The 22,755-nt window shown below is 45.7% G+C and overlaps 1 protein-coding gene across 19 annotated transcripts in view; it reads left to right on the top strand.

Annotated features, from left to right (window-relative positions):
* ITGAE (integrin subunit alpha E) overlaps positions 1 to 22,755 on the top strand; it is a 96,553-nt gene that overhangs the window by 46,662 nt on the left and 27,136 nt on the right. For 16 of the 19 annotated variants that reach the window (XR_010593781.1, XR_010593782.1, XM_065572913.1 and 13 more), the window contains 20 exons: positions 13 to 130; positions 679 to 822; positions 1,431 to 1,555; positions 2,713 to 2,864; positions 3,583 to 3,736; positions 5,180 to 5,330; positions 6,464 to 6,550; positions 6,799 to 6,923; positions 8,363 to 8,514; positions 10,048 to 10,201; positions 12,180 to 12,330; positions 12,413 to 12,480; positions 13,063 to 13,195; positions 14,385 to 14,515; positions 15,168 to 15,302; positions 16,816 to 17,037; positions 18,212 to 18,342; positions 19,183 to 19,316; positions 20,090 to 20,238; positions 21,217 to 21,345. Coding sequence is in view for 17 of the 19 variants with exons in the window: in XM_065572913.1 (XP_065428985.1) it covers positions 13 to 130; positions 679 to 822; positions 1,431 to 1,555; positions 2,713 to 2,864; positions 3,583 to 3,736; positions 5,180 to 5,330; positions 6,464 to 6,550; positions 6,799 to 6,923; positions 8,363 to 8,514; positions 10,048 to 10,201; positions 12,180 to 12,330; positions 12,413 to 12,480; positions 13,063 to 13,195; positions 14,385 to 14,515; positions 15,168 to 15,302; positions 16,816 to 17,037; positions 18,212 to 18,342; positions 19,183 to 19,316; positions 20,090 to 20,238; positions 21,217 to 21,345 (2,745 nt within the window). In the remaining 2 variants the exon portion in view is untranslated. The remainder of the gene's footprint in view (positions 1 to 12; positions 131 to 678; positions 823 to 1,430; positions 1,556 to 2,712; positions 2,865 to 3,582; positions 3,737 to 5,179; positions 5,331 to 6,463; positions 6,551 to 6,798; positions 6,924 to 8,362; positions 8,515 to 10,047; positions 10,202 to 12,179; positions 12,331 to 12,412; positions 12,481 to 13,062; positions 13,196 to 14,384; positions 14,516 to 15,167; positions 15,303 to 16,815; positions 17,038 to 18,211; positions 18,343 to 19,182; positions 19,317 to 20,089; positions 20,239 to 21,216; positions 21,346 to 22,755) is intronic. The other 3 variants (XM_065572919.1, XM_065572920.1, XM_065572925.1) reach the window with 3 other exon arrangements.

The raw sequence follows: 22,755 nt of genomic DNA on the forward strand, positions 1-22,755 counted from the left end.
CTTCCCTCACAGGCTTGCCTGCAGAAAAAGCGGCGCCGGGCCCTTAGCATCACAGAAGAGTTGAATGGCATTTGTACCCTGCTCACAGCAGACTTCCAAGAGGAGGCTTTCCTTAACCTCGGCAAAATCAGTACGGAAGGAAAGCGAGCGACTTGTCTATGGGGAGGGACCTTGACAATGGGAACTGCCTCTGTGCTGTCCACGACATCAGTTCCATTCCAGCTCTGCTCCCCTGACGCCAGAGTTTGAGCTGAATTTTGCCCTCTGTTATACCAATGTGGCTCTGCGGATTTCACTGGGGTTGTACGGGGGGGATGTCAGGGTAGAATTCGGCCGTAGGCATTTTTTAATAAATGTGTGTCCTTATGTTCTGTTACATGCCTCGTGCATCCTGCATGATCAGGCACTGAGGGACAGATTTTTAAAAACATTTAAGTGACTAAGGATTCCAGCAGGCGTCTAGTGGGCTTTTCAGAAGTGCCTTAGCACCTAATTCCCACTGATTTAAATCTTTAGGGATCAAAATACCTTTAAAAATCTATCCCCTAGCGCTCAGGCCAAAATGATGGTTTGGGAGCCTCTCTGGGGATGGGTTGTGATAGAGAAACATATCTGCATCAAAACCTGTGTTAGTTAAAACTAGGTGTTTCTAAAAACTTTTTTATTTTGGTTCTGTAGTTGAGACCAAATTTAACAACAGGGACCAAAATAACAACAACAACAACAACAACAACAAAATCAACATTACTGACACTGACAACTTCATCAGTGCAGCTGGCAATAGCACCTCCAACAATTCAAGAAACAGCCATGCATGCAAAGGTATGTGCTAGCTTAGGTGGTCTCATGAGTCAGGGGAGCAGGGTGGAAAGGTGTGTTAGATGGGAGCTGAATAACTTTCAACCCACTATTGAGAGTGAGCTGGGTAGGAAAAGGGATGATACTCAAAAGGTGGCAGATCAAGGCTGATTTGTGGCGATGTGTCTTTCATAGTAGTAATTTAGTAACCGAGCTTTTCCTGGAAGTCTCTCAGTATTGGTGTAGCACTGGTGGAGTTCCCAAGTGTAAACCACAATACGATATCAACTAGATCTACTCTGAGTGTGGCTGGATGACACGCTGGTAAAATCGGTGCCTACACCAGAATGGTGCTCCCATCATTTCTAGTACTGAGGAAGCTGCAGACCGGGGAGATGTGTCAACAGAAGCTCAGCAAAAATGCAGCCATTTTGGACGCAGGTTCCAGAGTCCCTGGTGTTGCATAGGATTTTGGGGAAATAATTCTTGTTCCTCTCCCCTTCTTTGTTGCTGCTAATTATGTGGTTCCCAATTTGCGAAACTGGGGAAGGTTTGTCTTCGGGGTTCCTGACCTCTTGCTAATGCTGCCCTGTCTTGTTGTCCTTTCAAATGTCTACTTTTAACTCTCCTAGCAGACTCAGGGACAGAGATCGCTATTGTTCTGGATGGATCAGGAAGCATCGAGCCTGAGGATTTTGAAAGAGCCAAGGGTTTCATCTTCAACATGATGACGTCATTCTGGAGGAAATGCCCAGAGGTGTGTGCTCTGCTCTTCCTCCTGACGTGGGCAGGCATCTCAGAGTCTTGTCATGTTTCAATAGACAGAATAGGCTGTGATTTCCCAGTGATACTTGAAATTCTTCTGGGTTATGCACAAGGCTGGGAGTCAGGAGATCTGGATTCCAGCCTCAACTCTTCCCCTGACTTAGTATTTGAGCAGTTCACTAACCATCTGTGCCTCAGTGTCCCCTTCTGTAAAATGGGGTGATTCCTTCTATACTATGCTTACCTCCATGCTGTCTGAGCACTCTTTAAGTCCAACGAGAAATTATGCTAATGGAATCTGTGTTTCTTGCCCTCCCTCCTACTCATGTTTCGATTTGATTGTGGAACAGCTATGCTGAAGCACTGCAGTTTGTATTTTGCTCTGGCTTTGTACCTTGCAGAGTTGTGCTGCTCGTTGTTAAAGTGCTCTCAGATCCTCAGATGCATGGTGCTAATTAAAGGGCAAACTAAAAGTTTATAACTACATTTTAACACGATGGATTTTGAAATATCCAGAGGTTCTGTATCAATCTGTCTCTCCTGAGGGGTTTAGTGCAAGAGTGAAATCACACAGAGACACGGAGAATTGGAGTGTGGAGACTGGTTGGAGGAGCGACTAGATCAGCATGGGGGTGGGTTTTCATTCTTGCTTGTGGGTTAGTCTAGGTACTTTAGACATCGTATCACGCGAAACTCCCACGGTACTTTGAAACACAACTGAGGAAAATAAACTACAAGAGAAAGAAAGACTTCTTAGTCATTAAATTAAATTACAGTGAACCTGGTACTTGGGAATGTCGAGAGGCTGACCTACAGGGCCACGAAAGATTGGGCCAGATTAGAAGTTCAGATGGATAAAATGGCAGCAGCACTTTTCTTGAGTCAAAGGAAGCTGCCCCCTGTTCTCCTACCTGCAGAGCTGTCCCAGCACGGGCTGCCAGAATACAGGGTGTGATGAAAGCAGAGGGATAAAACTGGGAGGGAAATGGATCCATATGCTAGCTACTGTGTGCTCCATGTAGAGTCGAGAATAGCTGAGGAGATACTTCCCATCCACTGTACTTAATGCTAAGCATGGCACTTGGAGAAAGGGGTCTGGGGATCGCTGCCTTGGCTCTTGCCTGACCTAACCAATTCTGCCTTTCCCAGGTTACGTTTGCTGTGGTACAGTATGGAGCAGAGATCCGAACTGAATTTGACCTGCAGGAAAGCAGCAACAAGTCCAGTGTTCTCTCCAAGGTCCATAACATAACACAGCTGGGCTCTGTGACCAAGACTGCATCTGCCCTGCAGCACGTGCTGTGAGTTACACACTCTCGAGAACTCATACTCTTGGCACATCTCGCCTTAAATTGCTCCCCGCAAACACCCTCTGATCCCCCCCTTGTGTCTTCTTCTCCCAGCCTGGAGCCTCTCCCTTTCCTCCATTCATAGTGCATCCCTGGCCCAAAGGTCCCACTGGCAGAGGGGGTCTGGATGTGGCTCCCCCTGGAGTCCATCAGGTCTATTCCAGGTATCCTCCATCAGAGTGGTTGTTAAAGGGCAGAGCTGGGGTTCCCTCCCAGCTGCCTTACGAACATTAGAACCTGCCTTCAGATTCCCAGTTCCCCTTGGCCTAGTGGGGGGAGGGAGGTGAGGCGTAGTGGATAGAATACAGGACTAGGACTCAGGAGACTTGGGTTCTGCTCCTGGCTCTGCCACTGTTCTGATGGGTGACCTCGGGCAAGGCATGTCCCTTCTCCGTCCCTCGGTTATAATGATACTGACCTGCTTTGTAATGCGCTCTGAGATCATTTGATGAGAAGTGCTGTTTAAGAGCTAGGCGTTATTACCCTGGAGAACAGCACAAACCCATCTGCTAATGACTTTGTGTCCTCCACACGTGTTAGTGCAGCGGGAACTTTCTCACATGCTGGAATTTCAGGGAGCCACCATCAGCCCATTGATGACCTTGACAGACATACAGCTGTGCACATGTTGCGTGTTCCATAAAACACATCTGGGTTTGCATTTCTGCAGAGATGAGATCTTCAATGAAAACCGCGGTTCGGTCAAGGGTGCTCGCAGGATGATCCTTGTCATGACCGATGGAGAGATCTTTTTGGACCCACTGAACTTAACGGATGTGATGAGCTCCCTGAAAATGGCCACGATCGAACGTTATGTCCTGGGGGTAGGTGTGAAGTGACGTGTGAGCCCAACTCCTTTGCTATAGCTCAGTTCAAAGCCGGAAAGCAATTAGACGGAGGGAAGTGGAAAGGCCTCCTGGGAGCAGCAACTTCCGCAGATAACCACGTGTGTAAGGGCAACCTGTTTAGAATGACATTCCTCCGCTGATGCGTATACTCAGAAATTTTGGTAGTGAGCTGAGGAATAAGGAGAGGGTGAATGGAGAGGAAATCTGGGGTGGCCTAAGCATCCAGTCTGAAATACCCAGCCAGCCTTCCATTCTTCTTGGTGCCATTGAGTTTATTGTGTATGAATGAGATCCTAAAACCTGAGGTGCTGTCTGCTCTGTGAGATTTCCTGGAGTCCACATGGCACTTCTCACAAGAGCAAGGGAAGAGCAAAACTTTCCCTACCTTCACACTTCAGGGTGTGTGACTAAATTCTTGTGATCATAGAATCCTAGAATATCAGGGTTGGAAGGGACCTCAGGAGGTCATCTAGTCCAACCCCCTGCTCAGAGCAGGACTAATTCCCAACTAAATCATCCCAGCCAGGGCTTTGTCAAGCCGGGCCTTAAAAACCTCCAAGGAAGGAGACTCCACCACCTCCCTAGGTAACGCATTCCAGTGCTTCACCACCCTCCTAGTGAAATAGTGTTTCCTAATATCCAACCTAGACCTCCCCCACTGCAACTTGAGACCATTGCTCCTTGTTCTGTCATCTGCCACCACTGAGAACAGCCGAGCTCCATCCTCTTTGGAACCCCCCTTCAGGTAGTTGAAGGCTGCTATCAAATCCCCCCTCATTCTTCTCTTCTGGAGACAACAATCCCAGTTCCCTCAACCTCTCCTCATAAGTCATGTGCTCCAGACCCCTAATAATTTTTGTTGCCCTCCGCTGGACTCTTTCCAATTTTTCCACATCCTTCTTGTAGTGTGGGGCCCAAAACTGGACACAGTACTCCAGATGAGGCCTCACCAATGTGATGATGATCCTCTGGGAGAAAAACCTTTTTATCAATGTAAGGAGGTGGTGATGATGATCAACGAATTAGCTAATTTATTGTTATGGTCTGCTGTTCAGTCTGGTTACACTCTGAGCAGAACTTCACAGTGGTGTAGAATAAAGTCTGCTGACCCAGTGAGCTCAGGTGAATTCTTGAGCAGAATGGTTTGCATTGGTTAGGGCCTAAGTTGGAAGTGGTCTGTGAAACTGGATTACTCCCTTGCCTCTTGGTATAAGGATGGCTCAGATTAGCTCTTTCCTTGCAGATGAATCATTCAGAATGAGGATTCCCTCTGGAATCCAGGCTCCTGGCTGCAAACACCTCGCTCTGTTGTTGCCCTGAGTGTTTTTGGATCTCTTGGGCATTTGTTTGTTTTGTGTCTCTCTGTGAAAACTGCTCCACATCCCTGCAATAGCCTAGGGGTTGGCTTCTTCTCCGTAGGTCGGTGACGTCTTCAGCAAGCAAAGGGCCCTGAAAGAGCTGCAGCTTATCGCCTCGGACCCCGATGAAGATTACTTGTTCAAGCTGCCTGACTATGAAGCCTTGGATGGGTTCCTGTCGGTGCTGGAGAGAAATATTTTGGGTACCTCAGGTAAAAGGCAGCAGTGTCCTGCCACTAACAAAAGCTCCTGTTCTCTGTAGCCTGCACAATGAGAGTGCTGTGGTTTTGTAAATAAATGTAAATAAAGCTCCAACCCTCAGACCATTAAAGACCTTGTTCGTTATCTGCCAAAGCGTCACAAAAACAAAACAAATATCAAATCAGCTGAAATTCCCTGGGTAATAATTCCCCAGAGGCTTCCCTTGCTTGAGCCCAGCCTGGAGGGGAGAAGACAGACCCTTCCCCATTTGATCCAGCCTCCCCTTGCTTTTATACTTTGCCCCAAGTGACCTGCAACTACAACTCCCAGTTTTAAGGGGCTTGAGGGATGTAGCAGGTTCTCTGAGATGCACACGCGCACCCAAGTTCCAGTGCTCTGTGACGAGGTGCCTCTGCTGTCAGTCACAGGCTGGGCAGATTGCTTCCATTGAATGCTGTTCTGCTCCGAGTTCTTGTCACGTACACCTTGTACGCAGTAGGTTGCAGGGTTACTACCGACCCTCCTTCTCAGAGACGTGTCTTCCATAAGATCCTTTAATGTGCTGTCGGGAACGTCTGCTGTGAGCGTAAGGTAAGTTACACCTGGCGCCATGTAGCGGCTGAACAGCTCAGAATTCCATTTCCGTCCTATGGTGCAATCCTCCTCCCACTGAAGTCAATGGTAAAACGCGCATTGATTTCAATGTGGCCAGGGTTTCACACCTAGGATATCTCTACACTGCAGTTGGGAGGGGCATCCAAGCTAGCTCGGTAAAAGTACCGGTATAGATGCGACAGCACAGGGTGACCGCCCAAGTACAATCCCATCCAGGTCCCTGGGTACATCCTTTGGCAGCTCGCCCATGCTGCTGTGCCTTCAGCGCTCTATTTAGCGAGCTAGCTCAAACAAAGCTATCTGGGGACGCCTATCCATGCTGCAGCCGCACTTCCCCATTGCAGTGTAGCTACTATACCCTTCTCTTAAGCCCATGCTTTAGTCTGACCCGTTATGGGCTGAAAGGATGCTGAACGTGTGAAGCTCTGGGACTGGTTCATCATGGAGTCCTGGCCCAGGGCACTGCTGCAAAGTATATTTTCACTTTTTATTTCTTTTCTCCCCCTCCCCCTTCATTTCTTGTTTCTAGCGGCATATCTTCCAGAGGCAGGATCTGGCTATGAAAACCATAACAGCAACAATAACAACATCCTGGAGGATGATGACGATGACTCATGTAAGCGATGAAATACCTTGTCAAGGGATTGTGCTGTTGGATATCAGTGACTAGCGTTGACTAGCATCAATGTGTTGCTGAGGACAGCTGCACTCTGGATGCTGACATTGCAATTGCAACTTTGCAGTTTCACGCCCGTTAGCTGGCTATTGAGACGCATTTCTCGCAATGCTGGAATAACGATGGTCCTAGTCAAGACCTCTGAGCTCCTGACCGCCTCCTTCTAAATCATGCTTTTCGTGTCCCAGCAGACCCAGGGACAGAGATCGCCATTGTTCTGGATGGATCAGGGAGCATCGATTCTGAGGATTTTGAAAGAGCCAAGGCTTTCATCTACAACATGATGAAAGCGTTCTATGAGAAGTGCTTTGAGGTACTCTCTTCTTCACTTATTGGTCTGCACATACGGCAGCCACTGCACTTTATTAGCATTGCCCCTTTGGCCCGAGTGACTAGCTACAGTTCGGGGCATTGCAGGGTTGTTTCTGTTAGGATAAGAAATCAGTGATACAATTTAGGTGTGTTCTTGGTGTGATCAACCTTATTTACGCAAAATGCACACACAGTCTTGCTTCCCTGAACACAGTAGGAACAAACAGCAGTAGCCGTTTCCTGGCTCAGAAGTCCCCAAGTCCTCAGCGAACTTTGTGCCCAAAAATCTTTGTCCCTCTGCTTCCTCATAGGATCAGGCTCACAACTGCTTCTCCTGGCTTCCTGCTTACAATACCCACCTCCTGCAACCGATATCCTAGCCCCTGTCTTTGTACCAGGGAAACCCCTGTTGAACTATCTGGTTTAGCTCTGGCTTGCCATGCAGCCTGTTGCTTTGGGCAGTCACCCCCTATTGTCTCCAGCTGTTTTATTGTACAAAAAGGACTTAATTGCTCTTTCTGTTGAGCCTGAAAGAGAGCTTGGCACAGCCATTGGTTCTAACACAATCTGTGAATGTCTTTGGATCCAAGAGTCCCCTGCTGGCAGCCATTAGCCCCTTCCTGCATAACACCATTTGCATTTATTATCTGTGTTGTGGTAACTCCTTGAGGCAAAGGCCCCCTTGTGCTCGGTGCTGTACAAAAATAACCTTGAAGAGCTTTACCTTGTGCGGTGATCTCATCAGCGGCAGGCCAGGTCAGTCCTTTGAGGGGAGAGCTCCAAAGGAAAGCCACAGTGCAGCAAGGAGTGGTGCTGGTGTTTCAGGATGGTCCCAGATAATTCCCTCTGCAGCCTGGAATGTATGGCAAAAAAGCAAGATGAAAACAAAAGAACTAAAAAAACCCAAACCCTCCAGTCCTTGTCTAAAGCTCTCCTCTCTCTGATCACTAAATACAGAACAAAATATGAATCTGATGGTGGCTCTAATTTTTCTGAACTAACATAACTTTTCTTTTCTTCTCTGTGTTCATCTCTTTAGTATATAGGTGCAATTTCTGCCGGAAAAGATTTTACTTTCTGGCCGTCCTTTATAGATTCATAATAGACTGTAAGGCCAGATAAACCATTTTGACCAGCTGGTCTGATCTCCTGTAGAACATAGGGCATAGGACGTATCTGAATTAATTCCTGTTTGAACTAGAGCAGAGTTTTTAGAAAAACATCCCATCTTGATTTAAAAATTGCCAGTGATGGAGAATCTACCACAACCCTTGGTAATTTGTTCCACTGTTAAAATTGTGCCTTATCGCCAGTCTGAATTTGTCTTTTCTCATTAATGCCGTTCTCTTCATTGGGAATTTCTTTACTGATTGTTTCTGAGAGCCCCAGTTCTCTGGATCAGCTATCAATACTGGACTCTTATCTGACGCTTCTTTCCAGTGTGATTTTGCCCTGGTGCAGTATGGATTTGAAATCAGAACTGAGTTTAACCTGCGGGACAGTTGGAACGCTAACGCTACCCTCCAGAAGGTTCAGAACATCACCCAGTTGTACAAGGTGACCAAAACAGCATCTGCCATCCAACACGTGCTGTAAGTAACAACATAAGAAATGTATCAGAGGGGTAGCCGTGTTAGTCTGAATCTGTAAAAAGCAACAGAGGGTCCTGTGGCACCTTTGAGACTAACAGAAGTATTGGGAGCATAAGCTTTCGTGGGTAAGAACCTCACTTCTTCAGATGCAAGATGATCTACAACCCATCCTGGACAATGATCCCTCGCTTTCACAGACCTTGGGAGCCAGGCCAGTCCTCGCCCACAGACAACCTGCCAACCTTAAGCATATTCTCACCAGCAACCACGCACCGCACCATAACAACTCTAACACTTGCATCTGAAGAAGTGAGGTTCTTACCCACGAAAGCTTATGCTCCCAGTACTTCTGTTAGTCACATAAGCAATGGTGATCCTGTATTGCTGGAGCACTTTCTGAATAGATGCGTGAACATTTGGGGCCCAGATCTGGTCACATCTCCTTAACTGGCCAGAAGGGTCCCTGTTGAGCAGCGTGAGGCACTCCTTCCTCGCCAGAACACTGAACATACGATACATGTTATAGCACTTTCTGACTCTACCAGTGATGATGGGGCTGCCTCAGTGACTCTGGTTATCCAAAGGCTGCAGATACTTGGGGGACTGGGAAGCCAGAGGAGTCAGACCAATAGACTAGGAGATTTGTCTTCCCTCAGCCTATGCTGCTGGCTTGCTCTTCCTATTTTAGAGAATGTCATCTGGCCTGCTAAAGGCCAGTAGACAATGTGAGAGCCTAATCCCTGGCCTTGGGGCACCAGGAAGGCAATGAAAAGAAAACCTGGAAAGCATCTGGAGATGCACAATACAAACCTGAAGAATGGAACCAGGATTTGAGCTAATCAGGGTACAGTTAATCAAGCTGGTACATGTTCTCAGTGGAAAGCCCTGAGAATGGTACATGGAGCTTTTAACCTCTAGGCTGAAGGACCAAATCCAGCCCAGGTTGGTGGTGACTGTGAAAGCCTTTACCATGTGTGAAAGCAGTGGTGGCTGCTAAGAGGCTTTTGTGAACTGAGATATTGGTCTCTGTCCAGTCCCTACTGGGATACACATCCCCATCCAAGAGCCACCACCCCAGCTGGAATAAACTGACTCCCTTCTCGCAGCTTCAACACAGAGGGCAAGAACTGAGTAAACATGGGGAGTGCCATCTCCTCCGTCAATCATATTAGCATGTATGGTGTGGGGGGGAAGGAGGTGGGGCAAAGGGGGCGATGCAGTTTCCAATACCACTACCTTCACTGGAATGGGTGGAATAGGGATCTGAGAGTCTGGACTAACCAGAGATACTTTCTGTCTCCAGAGCTGTTGACTTGGCAATTATCCTCAGCACTAAATTCACTATGGAGGAGGGGAGGGGGAAATCTGGTCATTGTTGAGTTATGTGAATGTGAAAGGAAAAGTCCTGAGGAATGAAGTCCCTTCTCTGCGCCTTGGTACAATTATTAGCCATAAATTCATAGGAATTCAACAGATCTGTTGGCTCATCCCTCTGCTCCCAGAAACTCATCCTGTGTATGACAATTTTAACAGGGATTCTATCTTCATTGAGAGCCAGGGGTCCCAGAAAAATGCTGCTAAAATCATGGTTGTGCTGACAGATGGGGAAATATTCCAGGATCCAATGAATTTAACAACGGTGATAAATTCACCCAAAATGGCAAGAATTGACCGTTATGCCATTGGGGTAAGTTCGGAATATCCAAAGACTCTTGTTCTAATCTGTCTCCCTGAACGTAGCTGATATCCCTCATTAGAGAACAACAAGGGGGAGAGAAAGGAAAAAACTGGCCCACATGGCAACTTGGTAAGTGATGGAAATGAGGAGCATGTATAAAAATGAATAAATGGAAAGTAAAACTACCTCATTGAGTTAATAATATGATCAATAGGTAAATAAAATCCAACCCAACTCCGTGGAGTACCGCAGTTTCAAGTCTCTTGTAGACTTTCTCTCCCAGCACTCACACCACCCTTTTCTCAGATGCCTTCACTCGTTCCGCTCTCTTTCCATGGCACAGCTAAGTTTCTCTACCTCACCATTAAGGCCTACGCAACTTCCATCCTCACTTGTACCCCACCCTCGTTGACTCCTACACCTCTGCTGTGCTCTGCTGTCTGCTCTGCCCAGTCATATTTGGTGCTTCCACTTCCTGCCCACCTGCTCTCACATGCGACCATTTTGGTTTGCTTGCCCTGTGTCAGGCATCTTCCATCTCAACATTTAAATCTCTCCTCCAGGGGCCCACTGCACTGTGTTCATATTGCAAAGTTTAATGTAAACTATAAAGCCAGTGGGAGCCGTTCAGTATATATTTTAAAAAACACACTAAGGTAAGACAAGGGGGGGAGGGGTAGCTGAGGGGTTTGAGCATTGGCCTGCTAAACCCAGGGTTGTGAGTTCAATTCTTGAGGAGGCCATTTAGGAATCTAGAGCAAAAATCTGTCAGTGGATTGGTCCTGCTTTGAGCAGGGGGTTGGACTAGATGACCTCCTGAGGTCCCTTCCAACCCTGATATTCTATGGTTCTAAGTCCAGACGCTGTCTTCAGTCATGGCATTGAAAGATGGGAATGGTACATCATGATTCCACAGGATGTTGGAAGGCCATAAGTCACAATGAATAGATAAAAGTTTTTAAAATCTTGCCTGAAAATCTATGGTTTTCACAGCTGAGTGGAGGGAATTTAGCCACACAACTCGCATGGAAAGAAACAAATGGAAATATTAATTCTTTCTTAGTTCATCGCAATCAGCTTTACCAGTCAGTGCTGCTGCTTGGTCCTTAGAGAGGTGGGGACAGCTTTGAGGCATTTTGCATCTTCACTGTCTACAAAACTATATCTTATTCAAGCAAAAAGTGACTTTAAACTTGGCAGAATATTTCCCCTTCAGTACCAAGCTTAATAAAAAGAGGCTTTCATGGAAATGAACTGTTTTTTAAATTTTGAATTGACTGTATTTTCATCTTCAAAGGAACAAAATGTAGCAATTGGAGCTCAACTTTGTTCAATATTCTTATTATCCATAGCAGCTCCCCGGGGACTGGTAACTGGGCCACTGGCATCAGTTATCTGAAACAAAAGCACCTTGGTTCTAGCTGGTAATTTCTCTCTGGAGAAAGACAGGTTCAAAAGGCATTATGTATAGGTGAAGGAAGTTTTATTCTGTACATGGGTTTCAGGAGCAGCAAGTTTGGAGTTTGCGTGACAGGGAGAAGATAGAAGGTTTAGTATGGAATTTTTACAAGACCGAGACACCAGAAATCAGGACACATTAATTCCGTTAGCAAGACTAAACTAATGGACAGTCTGGTTTCTAAACCAATTCAGACTTGTAATTCTTTAGCAGAGAGTTATATGGAGACGCTTTAGCTTTTAAATTTGCCCCTTCTCTGCAGCTAGAATCTAGTTTTCAGCAGATATGACATTAGCCTGTTATGTGGAATTGTTTCCTAAAGGCCTGATCCTAGGAGGCACTGAGAACATCCAACTTATTGATGTCAGTCGAAATTGCAGCTGCTGTGAGCCCTCAGGAAGCTCACAGGACTGAGCCCCAGTGCAGATTGCTGGGGTTTTATAACCCCCAAACAGATACAGTTAGGTAAAGTCACCATTTTTCGATCGAAGTGCTGCTCTTCTTCATTGATCTTGGTCTCTGTCACAGGTGGGAGAAGCATTTAACAAGTCCAAGGCCCTAAATGAGTTGAAGCTGATTGCCACTGATCCAGATGAAAGTCATTTATTCCGAGTGACCAACTATTCAGCTTTAGATGGGCTCCTTTCAACCCTGCAGCAGAAAATCATTGCGATAGAAGGTGAGGACAAACCTCTGTACCTTGTCATCCTGTCTGAGTAATAATGAGAAAATGACTCACTAGGTCCTCTTCTGATTCTCAGGCACGGCAGGCGATATTACAGAATATGAGCTGGCGCAAACTGGTTTCAGCGCACAGATCTTGGACAAGGCAAGTACCTGCTGCAATCTCACTCTGGTAGCTGAGCGCGTGGTGCTGTTTATTTTGTGTTTGGGAGGCTTGAAAGAATTGATTCTCTGTATTTCCTACGTAATGACACACGCTACAGTTTGAGAACCAAAAGAGTCAAATCCCCATTGCGCACCGGAGCCTGTTTCACTGGTACCCCTTGATTACATAAAGATTTCACTTGTATGTGCTCGCTAGCTGGTATATCTGATTTCAGTGTCTAATGCACATATCAGCTCCTACGTGATAGTAACTGCTGTATCGTTACCAAAATTAACTCTATTTCATGCAGACACCTCAGAGTCAGGGGGGATCTAGACTCTGTTTCCCACACTGCTGGTTTTTATCTGATCATAGGGTAGATTGCCTCACCTCTGTGTGCCTCAGATTTCCCCTCTATGGAATGGGGATAGAAGTGCCAGTCTAGCTCCTGGGGGAGCAGTGGGGCTGAAAACACTGATCTTTGCTAAAGTGCTTTGAGATCCTTGGGCACAAGGTGCGAGAGAGAAGCAAACGAGTATCATTCATTCCTCTCTTCTATCTTTCCCTATGTGAACTCTGCAGCAGCACATACTGGTTGGAGCTGTGGGGGCCTATGACTGGTCCGGTGGAGTTCTGCTGTACGATTGGGTAACCAAGATGGCCACTTTCCTGAACGAATCTAAAGAAGCAAAAGAAGCAAAATACGGCTACCTAGGTAAATAGCACCCGCCGCCACCCCAGGGACAATCTGATTAGGTGGTGGATCCAATCCTGCTCCCAGTATAGTTAATGGGAGGAGGTTCAGGCCAAATATACCAATGTGTGGATGGTGTTTAGTGGACAATGTGCCAGCGTTGAAAGCATTAAGAACAGCAAATCTCACAGGAACTGGCTGGATCTTTATTTCCTGCAGCTGGGAAAGGGACTCCGGGGGAAGCACTTTCCCTCTTACCCAGCAGCATAGTGGTCATTATCACTGATACATCATTATACACCATGGCATCGTTTGCATCTTGTTAATATGCATATGTTTACTGTATAACGACTCTCAGAATGATTGGAATTTTTTTGGAGCCTATGGGTAAATATTTCATGTGCAGCAGATACTGGAGAGCAAACAGCTTCTGAATCATTACAAATCTTGGCCTGGAATGATGTAAAATTTTTGCTTATTAACACAAGTTCTTTATAGCATCGTGAGTCCTGTACCTCCTGATATTTGACTTAGCTTCAAAAATCTCTCCATTTAGTTTTAGGTGCCCTGGACTGTGTCTCTTATATACCCGCATAATAATGCTTGTCCTATCTTCTCCCTGTCACATAAACCCCATGAACTTTCTTTTTCTGCATCCCACAGGGAATATTGCTTCCTTCACCTTCATGATGGCTTTTTAACCTGTTATCCTCCAGAGGCAATTAAAGCCAGGACCAACATGTGTATATTTCAGATAACCATTCAGGATCTGTGATTAAATGCTAGGGATGTGTTCAAAATTTTGTTGAGTGTTGCTACTGCAGAGCCATTTACACGCTGGTGCGACAGTTGTTGTTGCCCGTTGGGGCACTGTGGCTTCAAATTCAATCAAGAGACCAGGCATCACAAGCTGTTAAAAGGGATGACTTACGAGCTTTGTTGGCTTTTTCTCTCAGACAAGTTACCATCTCCTGTTATTTCCTACTCAGTCTTTTAAGTGAGATGGTATCAGACCAAAACCGTGGACCCCACCACAGCCTCAAACTTTGTGGATTTTTGGTTCCTGCTCCAGATCTAGATGTGAATTTCATTACCTGTGATGGGCCAAGATAAAACCCCAGATCCAAAGTGTGTGTCATTGGATTTTTGGCTCAGCGATAAAGCATTGTATTGATCATGTGTCATTTCTGCTCATTGTCTCAATGCACAGGGTACAGCGTGGCTGTGGTGAATGCACAAGACGGTGCCTGGTATGTTGCTGGAGCTCCGAAGCACAGCATGACAGGGAAAGTGCTGGTGTTTAAGAAAGATGGCTCAAAGCAAATCCTACAAGGAGATCAGGTACCCATGCTTTGCTCAGTCTTTGCCAATCAAGTGGGTTGACAAAGCACTAAGTACGGTGGAAATAGATGGACTCCACATGTCTTTATTGCAATGCAGCCATTACAGACCATTTTTCAGCATGTGCTTCCTCTAATCAGAACTTCCCCTGCATTCTTCTAGAGGCAGATCATCCATAAAGTTTTGGGGATGTTAGAAAAATTCAGACAACTGGTGTTGTAGATAGCTGAGGGAAACAACTGGGGAAAGGATGTGAGCCCAGTTTGGATAAGAGGGAGGTTTGAAAGAAGTTCAGATAAGTGGGGTTAGACTATCATTGCATTCTGATACCTGACCCCTCAAAAAAAAAAAAAAAAACTCCAGTCACTCCGACTGGAAAAGGTATCCTCCACTGCCCGTTGTGAAATTGTTAGATAGTGATACTGGTGCTGTTACTCCGGTTACTGGGGCCCTCCTCAAAGATGCCTGCATTGTGATAATAGGAGTCATGAAATGATCCCTATATAGACAGAGGGACAGATGACTATGCAGAAATCTGTAGTTCTGTAAAGCACCCTGACAGGTGCAAAGGGCACCAGAGAAGGCTATTATTATGAAGTTATTGTTCGTTGAGAATTCCAGTGTAAAACCTGACTCTCTATCTGGGGCGCAGGTTGGGTCTTATTTTGGCTCTGAACTCTGCTCTGTGGATGTGAACCAGGATGGGGAGACAGACTACCTTCTTGTGGGAGCCCCGCTTTATCACATCTATGGGGAAGAAGGAAGAGTTTATGTGTATCGGCTTCAGGTAAAGACACTGACTTCAGCAGTTCTGACTTGGTGGGAGCTTTCCCACCAGTTCCTTGAAATACTTCTGTTACCACATGCTAGTGGTGACAAATAAAACCCTTATCCTTGGTGCTTTCCCTGTATAATCTCTCAATTATATCCATTTGGTGCCCATGCATAACTCGTGGACTGTCTTGTTGTATCAGAAGACCACAGAATGATCAGTCCTGTCTCATTTACTGGACTGTGAAAGAGAAACTCTGGAATAGAAATGGCGATATCTTTGTGACCTGGTGTAGATTTATTACACAGCATGATGAGAAATAGAAGTTTGTGAAATTGTTTCCATCTCCCATCCCACCTATTGTTATGGACCCTGTCCCATAGAATGAAGCATCTTTCTATTTTGATTATTTTGTAGCCATTTTTTTCCATCCCCCATAACCACTCTGTGAAACAGCATTCCTTATAATGATTGTTTTAAATTAATGTACATGTCAACTGCTGTTGGAACGGCTTCCAGGGGAGTTCCCCAAAAGTAGATCAGTGGGCATGCCCACCTGCTCAGTTCGTGTACAAGATGCACAGCATACAGTTCAGGAAGATGGTTCATGCTACATCTCTGCTTTGAAATCCAGTGTTATAAAAGATGCTGTACCTACTGAGCTATTAAAGAGAAACTAAACTGAAACCAAACTTTATGAGTGAATGCAAAACTCTTGTTTAAAAAGAAAAATTGTTGAAACTGGCAAATCAGTAATAGAACACGGGATTGATTAGCCTAGACTAATACATATACTTTTTAAAACAAAATATTCGACAATCACTTCCTCCTTTGTTTTCTCACTGAGCCCTGGTGTTCTGTGTATACCTTGCAAGTGCTGATGACATTGCTGACACTACTTAAGCCTTGTCTACACTAGGAAGGTGACCTATTGCTGCTGATAGCTTTAGCTGAACCAGAACTGAACACAGTTTAACTGAAAATGTAGACCCAGACAAACCATGTTCAGCACCGCGTCAGAAGCAGCTAATGAAACTTGCGTCGGGTACTTCTAGAGTGGCTGAAAGCAGCTGGTGGCCTCACAGCACGTTCAAGACATCTGTCAAAAGCCAAGTAATGCACCCCCCACATACATTGAGGCTTATTCTATGAAGCAGTCTGGGGAATGTGACGTTCTCAGCTACTGTAGAGCAGACTGCAGACTTGGGGAATTGGCTATTGCTTTTACTTGGAAGGCACTCAGATACTATGGAGATGAGAGGCAGTATAAAATCCTACGGTGGATATGTAGTGTTTGGATGTTGGTGAGGAGTGTAGGAGCAGCTGATTTCCAATGTTTTGGTTATTTTTATTTGTAAGAGTGCAGATGTACCCCGGCTCCTGCTCTCATTGACTCCAATAGTAGACCTTCAGAGGAATTCTTTAATTTATTGTTTAAAGCTTTGTTGTTCACCTTCGATCCTTACCATTCAAAAAACAACAACCTGCTTTCAGGAGCAGCAGGAATAACCTCTTGGCTGTTTTTCAGAATGGTTACTTCTCCTGGGTAGGACACTTAAGTGTCCAGACACCATCTCCTTTTGCAAGGTTTGGGTTTACTGTGGCCAGCATTGGGGACATCAGTAGGGATGGATATGCGGACATTGCAGTTGGAGCCCCCCTTGAGGATCGACTTTCGGATTCTTCTACCTTTGGCAGCATTTACATCTATAATGGTGATAAGAATGGGATCAGGAGCACCTTTTCTCAGGTAGGGAGGAGTCCTGTGTGAATTGTATGTGCAATGAGGGTTAAATGTGAGGTAGGGGGAAGAGCATGTTCTTGTGGTAGAGGGTTCAGAGTCAGGACTCCTGCATTCTATTTTAATTTCTGACACTCTGTGCAGCTATGAGCAAGTCACCTGGCCGCCCCGTGCCTCGATTTACCCATCTCGAAAATGGGCATGTTAATAATTCCTGCATCACAGGGGTGTTTTGGCAATCTAACCCATGCTTTTATCCAGCCTGGTTTTCCACTTCTTGCACGAGCAGTTCCTTTTACTCTGGAAAATCACCTTATTACCAATTAAACAGTGAATCAGCCTTGAAAAAAGAAGTGGCTTGCTTGATAAAAGCACTGGGGCTTTTTCTTTTAATCTGAAACCAGCTTGAATTTGCTAATTTTCATGAGCCACCAGACGCAACTCATTCTCAGGTTTGCAGTTCCCTCTTACCAGAAATGCTGCAGATACCACAGTATATCACTGGTACTCAAAAATCTCATTGTATGTGGATCAAAAGATACTCCACTGATGGTGAGTGCAGATTGGAGGCATGGGTGAGAAACGTGAAGTTGTGTGCCAGGTGACTTGTGTGAAAGAGACTCTGTAGGCTTGACTCAGCAGAGCTGCTGCTTAAGCTCAGCTGGCTGGCAAAGCCCTGCATCTTGGCAGGGAGTTAGACTAGATTTCCTTTGCGGTCCCTTCTAACCCTATGGATCTATGATTCTAAAGTGCTCACTTGAGGATGTGGCTTCCACACCTACTGACTAAACACCCTCCATTAGCAAGTCTGCCTGTCCGTTGCAGGAAGTACATCTGAAGAAGTGTTTTTTTTACCCACGAAAGCTTATGCCCAAATAAATCTGTTAGTTTTTAAGGTGCCACCGGACTCGTTGTTGCAGAAAGTGGGAATGAGCGACGGGGGCTGGATCACTTGATGATTACCTGTTCTGTTCATTCCCTCTGGGGCACCTGGCACTGGCCACTGTTGGAAGACAGGATACTGGGCTAGATGGACCCATGGTCAGACCCAGTAGGACCATTCTTAAGTGGTTAGTTCCCTATCCTGGATATGTCAAAAATATCACAGGGTGTCACTCAGAGCAGTCCCATGTTAACTGGAGAAATATCCCATCTTAAATGTGTTGATCTTTTCCTCCCACAGAGGATAAGAGCAGCTGAAGTTGCTCCAGGCCTCCAATATTTTGGACAGTCCATTGATGGTGGTTTTGACTTCACTGATGATGGTCTCATAGATATCACAGTGGGATCGTTTGGAAATGTAACTGTGCTCCGGTAGGTAGAGATTGCACCTGTACCCTAGATGTTGTTTAGTGGTTCCATTATTGTTTAAAGTATCACTGGGACATATATTAGTTATTCTGTTGATAAAAAAGTTTCCTAAATCTTTCTCTGTTATGTAAAGGCTTTAGGTTAAGTTAGAAACTTTCTGCCTTTGAACTTCCAATGCAGAAAGAACAAGTTACTAAACTTGAATCAATTGTAATGTAGGGCTTCACTGGCCCCTATCTTTATGCTCACAATCCTGCAGGTGCAGTTTAGGTCCATTAGACATGTAAATAGCTTACAGACTTCAGTCAGTACCTAGAGATCTAAATGATCTTAAGGGGGGTGGGTACATTTCACAAGGCATGAGGTTTAATTTGCACCTGCATTTTTGCTCCTGGAAAATGAACTGCACATGAAAATTAGAGAATTTGCACCAATATCTATGTGAGTTGCCCTAGAAACCTGGAAGAGGTACAAGTACCCAGATTTACACCTGCAATTCAATTACAGGTACAAAAATGGAAACCCAGTTTTGAAACTCTTCGCCCACAGTGTTGGTGGGTTCAGATCGTCTGTTCCTTTGGATTTTGAGATTTCACTGCATTCTTGACATTCCAGCCAAAGCTGGAAATGTTAGAAATAGACCAGTCTGGCCGAGCGCTGTTGGTCTGTTGAGATTTCAAGAAGGCAGAGACTATCAAGTGAAATAGTACAGAGCCAGTTTACAACCTTTGCTCCTTGTTGAGAGGTGCTCCTGGCATGTTTCCCCTGTAAAGCATCAGTCTGGAAATTATACTTATGTTCATCTTGTCTACTTGCTTATCCGTTCCTGTTCTTTCCCTCTAGCTCCAGACCAGTTGTCAGATTTAATGTCACTATGAGATTCACCCCGGAGGGAATATTCGTTTTCCATAACAATAGCATCATTACTGCAGAACTGTGCTTTAATATGAGCTCACCTTTAGAAGTATCCCCGCAAGGTAATGAAATATGAATAATAATGAGACCATAAGCTGCAGGCCGGGGCTGTCATGAGGATTTGGGACTGACTCTAGAGGCTGTTCTGTACCGTAGATGTATAATGTTTCAGGGCCACATTCCAATATACAATTAATGAAGAGAAATAATTTCTCTTGCTAAAAATCAAGGAGCCAAATTCGCTGCTGGCGTAAGCAGATGCAGCTCTATTGTGGCTGGGGAAGTTGCACCTGGTTATTCCAGTAGAGAATGTGGCGCTAAGTTGCTGTACTACTTGTTATCCCACCAATCCTTCGTGATTGCTTATCCCTCACATCCCGGAGGTGCAGCTGTGATAGGTGCACTTGGCAGCAGCTTGACGCCCCACACAAAGCAAGAAGTTCTTTGGGTAGTGCCCTATGGATGTGCCACTTAGGCACAGGGGCACTAGTGCACCTAGAGTGGAACGCCCATAGAGGGACAAATCTAGAAGTTCTGCACAGGGTGAGTAACCATTTCATCCCGTTGCTCAGTTTAGCACGTTTGGTAATTTGTTTCATGCATCTTTAATCCTTTAATTCCTACTTCAGCTTGTGTCTTTGAGTCTAAACCTTTAAGATTCCTGTAGCAACGTGCCTAAACCTAATAGTGCATCTATTTCCCATGGTTTGTGGGCATCACTTTTTCCCCATACAATTTAGAGCTCTGATTGCACTTTGTTCACAGACTTTAGTTTCATTGATCCCATGAAGGGTGTCTCTGAATTTAAAAAAAAAATCCCAATCTGTGCTTCCAGAGACTTGGCACTTACCCATTCGCTACACTGTGGACTTGGATGTGAGGATGAAGAAGAAGAGAGCCCATTTTGAGGATCAGAAGTCCACATTGAGCCAAGAAAAGCAGGCCAATGGACCTGTGTGTGCTGAGCTGCTGCTCAACATACTGGTAAGTGATTTAGGCACTTAGCTCTGAAGCTGGGATGGAGTCACTTCTACCACAGTGAATGATGCCACCCCTGCATTGCACATCTCTTTTGAGGAGACAGTTGTGGTACCTCTCCTGGGAGCTCTCTCCACATAAAGCTCCAGAAAACAAAACAAAACAAAAAAACAGAACAGAACAGAAAGGGCTAAGTGTGGAATCTGCCTCAGAATGAACCTATCTTGAAGCAGCAGATGGATTGTGAAGGGATGGAGGTTAATTTTTTCAGCTAAACTTGCTTTCAGGTTCTAAGCAAAACAGCCAAGGGGAAACAGCTCCTTCTTGGAGCCGTGTGTCGCACTTGTAACTCTAAGAGATGTAGGAGGTCGTGTGGTGTAGACAAAGGATGGTACATATGATTATTCCCAGCTCTGCCACTGACTCCAGTGGGATCTGGTTTGAATCAGATCAACATTTCATGCTTCAGTTTGTAAAAGAGAACTAACGACACTTACATACCTTTCTAAATTACTTGGAGATCTATGTATGAAAAGTGCTATACAAGTGCTCGGTGTTATATTTCCCCCCCACCTTCTTCCTCCATTAAGTAACTGGAAGCAGGCAGGACTCCAGCATAATTTTGCATAGGTTTCAGCTGACTGCTACAGCTTTCATGCAACACTTGATGAATAAGGGAAGCTCTGAGTAACTGAACAGGAAAATTTAATTCCAAGGCTATGCCTGGAATTCTGGGATATTGGAATGTTGGTCAAGTGAAACGTCATGTCTGTTAGAAATAAGGATTTTAAGAACTGAAGCAAACAGACATTTCTGGCTTTTCGCTCCTCTGTGCTTTGTTGTCTAATGGCATTTGGAAAGTTACATGTTAGGATATAGGCCAGTTATACAAAGAGTCACTGATGTACAAACACTACTTTACATTCTAACAGCCCCATATACCTGTCATGCCTACACATGTTTCTTATTTTTGTTTTATTACAGCCGTGTGATTATGACTGTTTCTCTAGCATTACTCTCAAAGTCAGCTACCAGCTCTCTAATAGCAACGAGAACATGGATCATCCAGCTCCCATACTTGATAAATACCAGGAACCTGAGGCCTATTTTCAGGTAATAAAATACATTCCTAGAAGCAACTGGCCCTCTCGCTCCCCAATATTCAAAGCCTTTATCATAAGAAGCCTTGGCATTGTGCTTTTCTTAGCAAGTGCATGTCTTTTCCCTACCCCTGGCTAAAGGCAATATGACCTACAGAGACTTGAAAAAGGTACTTGCAGGGGCCCAATTTTCCCCCAAAGAGTTACCCATATCCAGTATGGAGAAAATCTAGTCCCTGGGTTCTTTTCCCAACTCAGCCACTGACTCACAGTGTAACTTTGGACAAGTGATGTTCTTCTTCGAGTGATTGCGCATATCGATTCCAATTAGGTGTGCGCGCACCGCGTGCATGGATGTCAGAAACTTTTTCCCTAGCAGCACCCGTCGGGTCGGCTGTGGAGGCCCCTGGAGTGGCGCCTCCATAGAGTTCTGTATATGACCCTGCCAACCCGGCGCCTCCTCAGTTCCTTCTTGCCGCCAGTGACGGTCATTGGAACTGTGGCGTCTTGTTCAGAAAGCGCTCCTTGTTTCCCGAGCTCTATTTATTTAGTGTTTGTTTTCCTTAGTTAGTTTAGCACCAAGTGCTGGTCAGTTGTAGCCGCCTTCCCTCGCAAGAGACAGGTGCAGCGATAGCCCTACCTCGACGACTGGCTGCTCAGGGGGCACACCAGGGAGCAGGTGGAATCTCAGGTCCAGTTTGTCAGATCCACTTTTGAGAAATTGGGCATCCTCCTCAATGTGAACAAGTGAACCTTATCACCAACCCAGAGAATAGAGTTCATCAGGGCGGTGCTGGACTCGGTGCAGGCAAGAGCGTTTCTGCCGCAGACGCAATTTCAAGTCATGTCAAACATCATTCAAGGCCTCAGGTGGTTTCCGAGCACTACTGTAAGGGGTTGGACATCATACACTCCATCTTCCAAAGGTGGGGGTTTCCCCAGGTCGATCTGTTCGCCACCCACAGCAACAGGAAGTGCCCAATGTTTTGCTCCTCCCAGAATCACAGCCCAGGCTCGGTCATGGACACATTTCTGCTACCCTGGGGTGGCCGCCTGTTGTATGCCTTTTCCCCATTCCCTCTCATGCACATGGTTCTTCTCAAGGTCCACAGGGGCAGAGCGGAAGTAATCCTGGTGGCCCCGCCGTGGCATCAACAACACTGGTACACCACGCTCTTGGAACTGTCAGTGGACGCCCCGATTGCGTTGCCACTCCATCTCGACCTGATGACTCAGGACCATGGTCACCTGTTCCACCTGGACCTCCAGTCCCTCCATCTCACGGCTTGGAAGCTTCATGGTTAAACCCCATGGAGCTTCTGTGTTTGGAACCTGTACGGGAGGTCCTACTTGGCAGCAAGAAACCATCCACCAGGGCCGCTTATCTAGCTAAGTGGAAAAGGTTCACTTGCTGGTGTGCCCA

Source organism: Chrysemys picta, chromosome 19 (genome assembly GCF_011386835.1).
Source record: "Chrysemys picta bellii isolate R12L10 chromosome 19, ASM1138683v2, whole genome shotgun sequence".
In the NCBI taxonomy this organism is placed as follows: domain Eukaryota; kingdom Metazoa; phylum Chordata; order Testudines; family Emydidae; genus Chrysemys; species Chrysemys picta.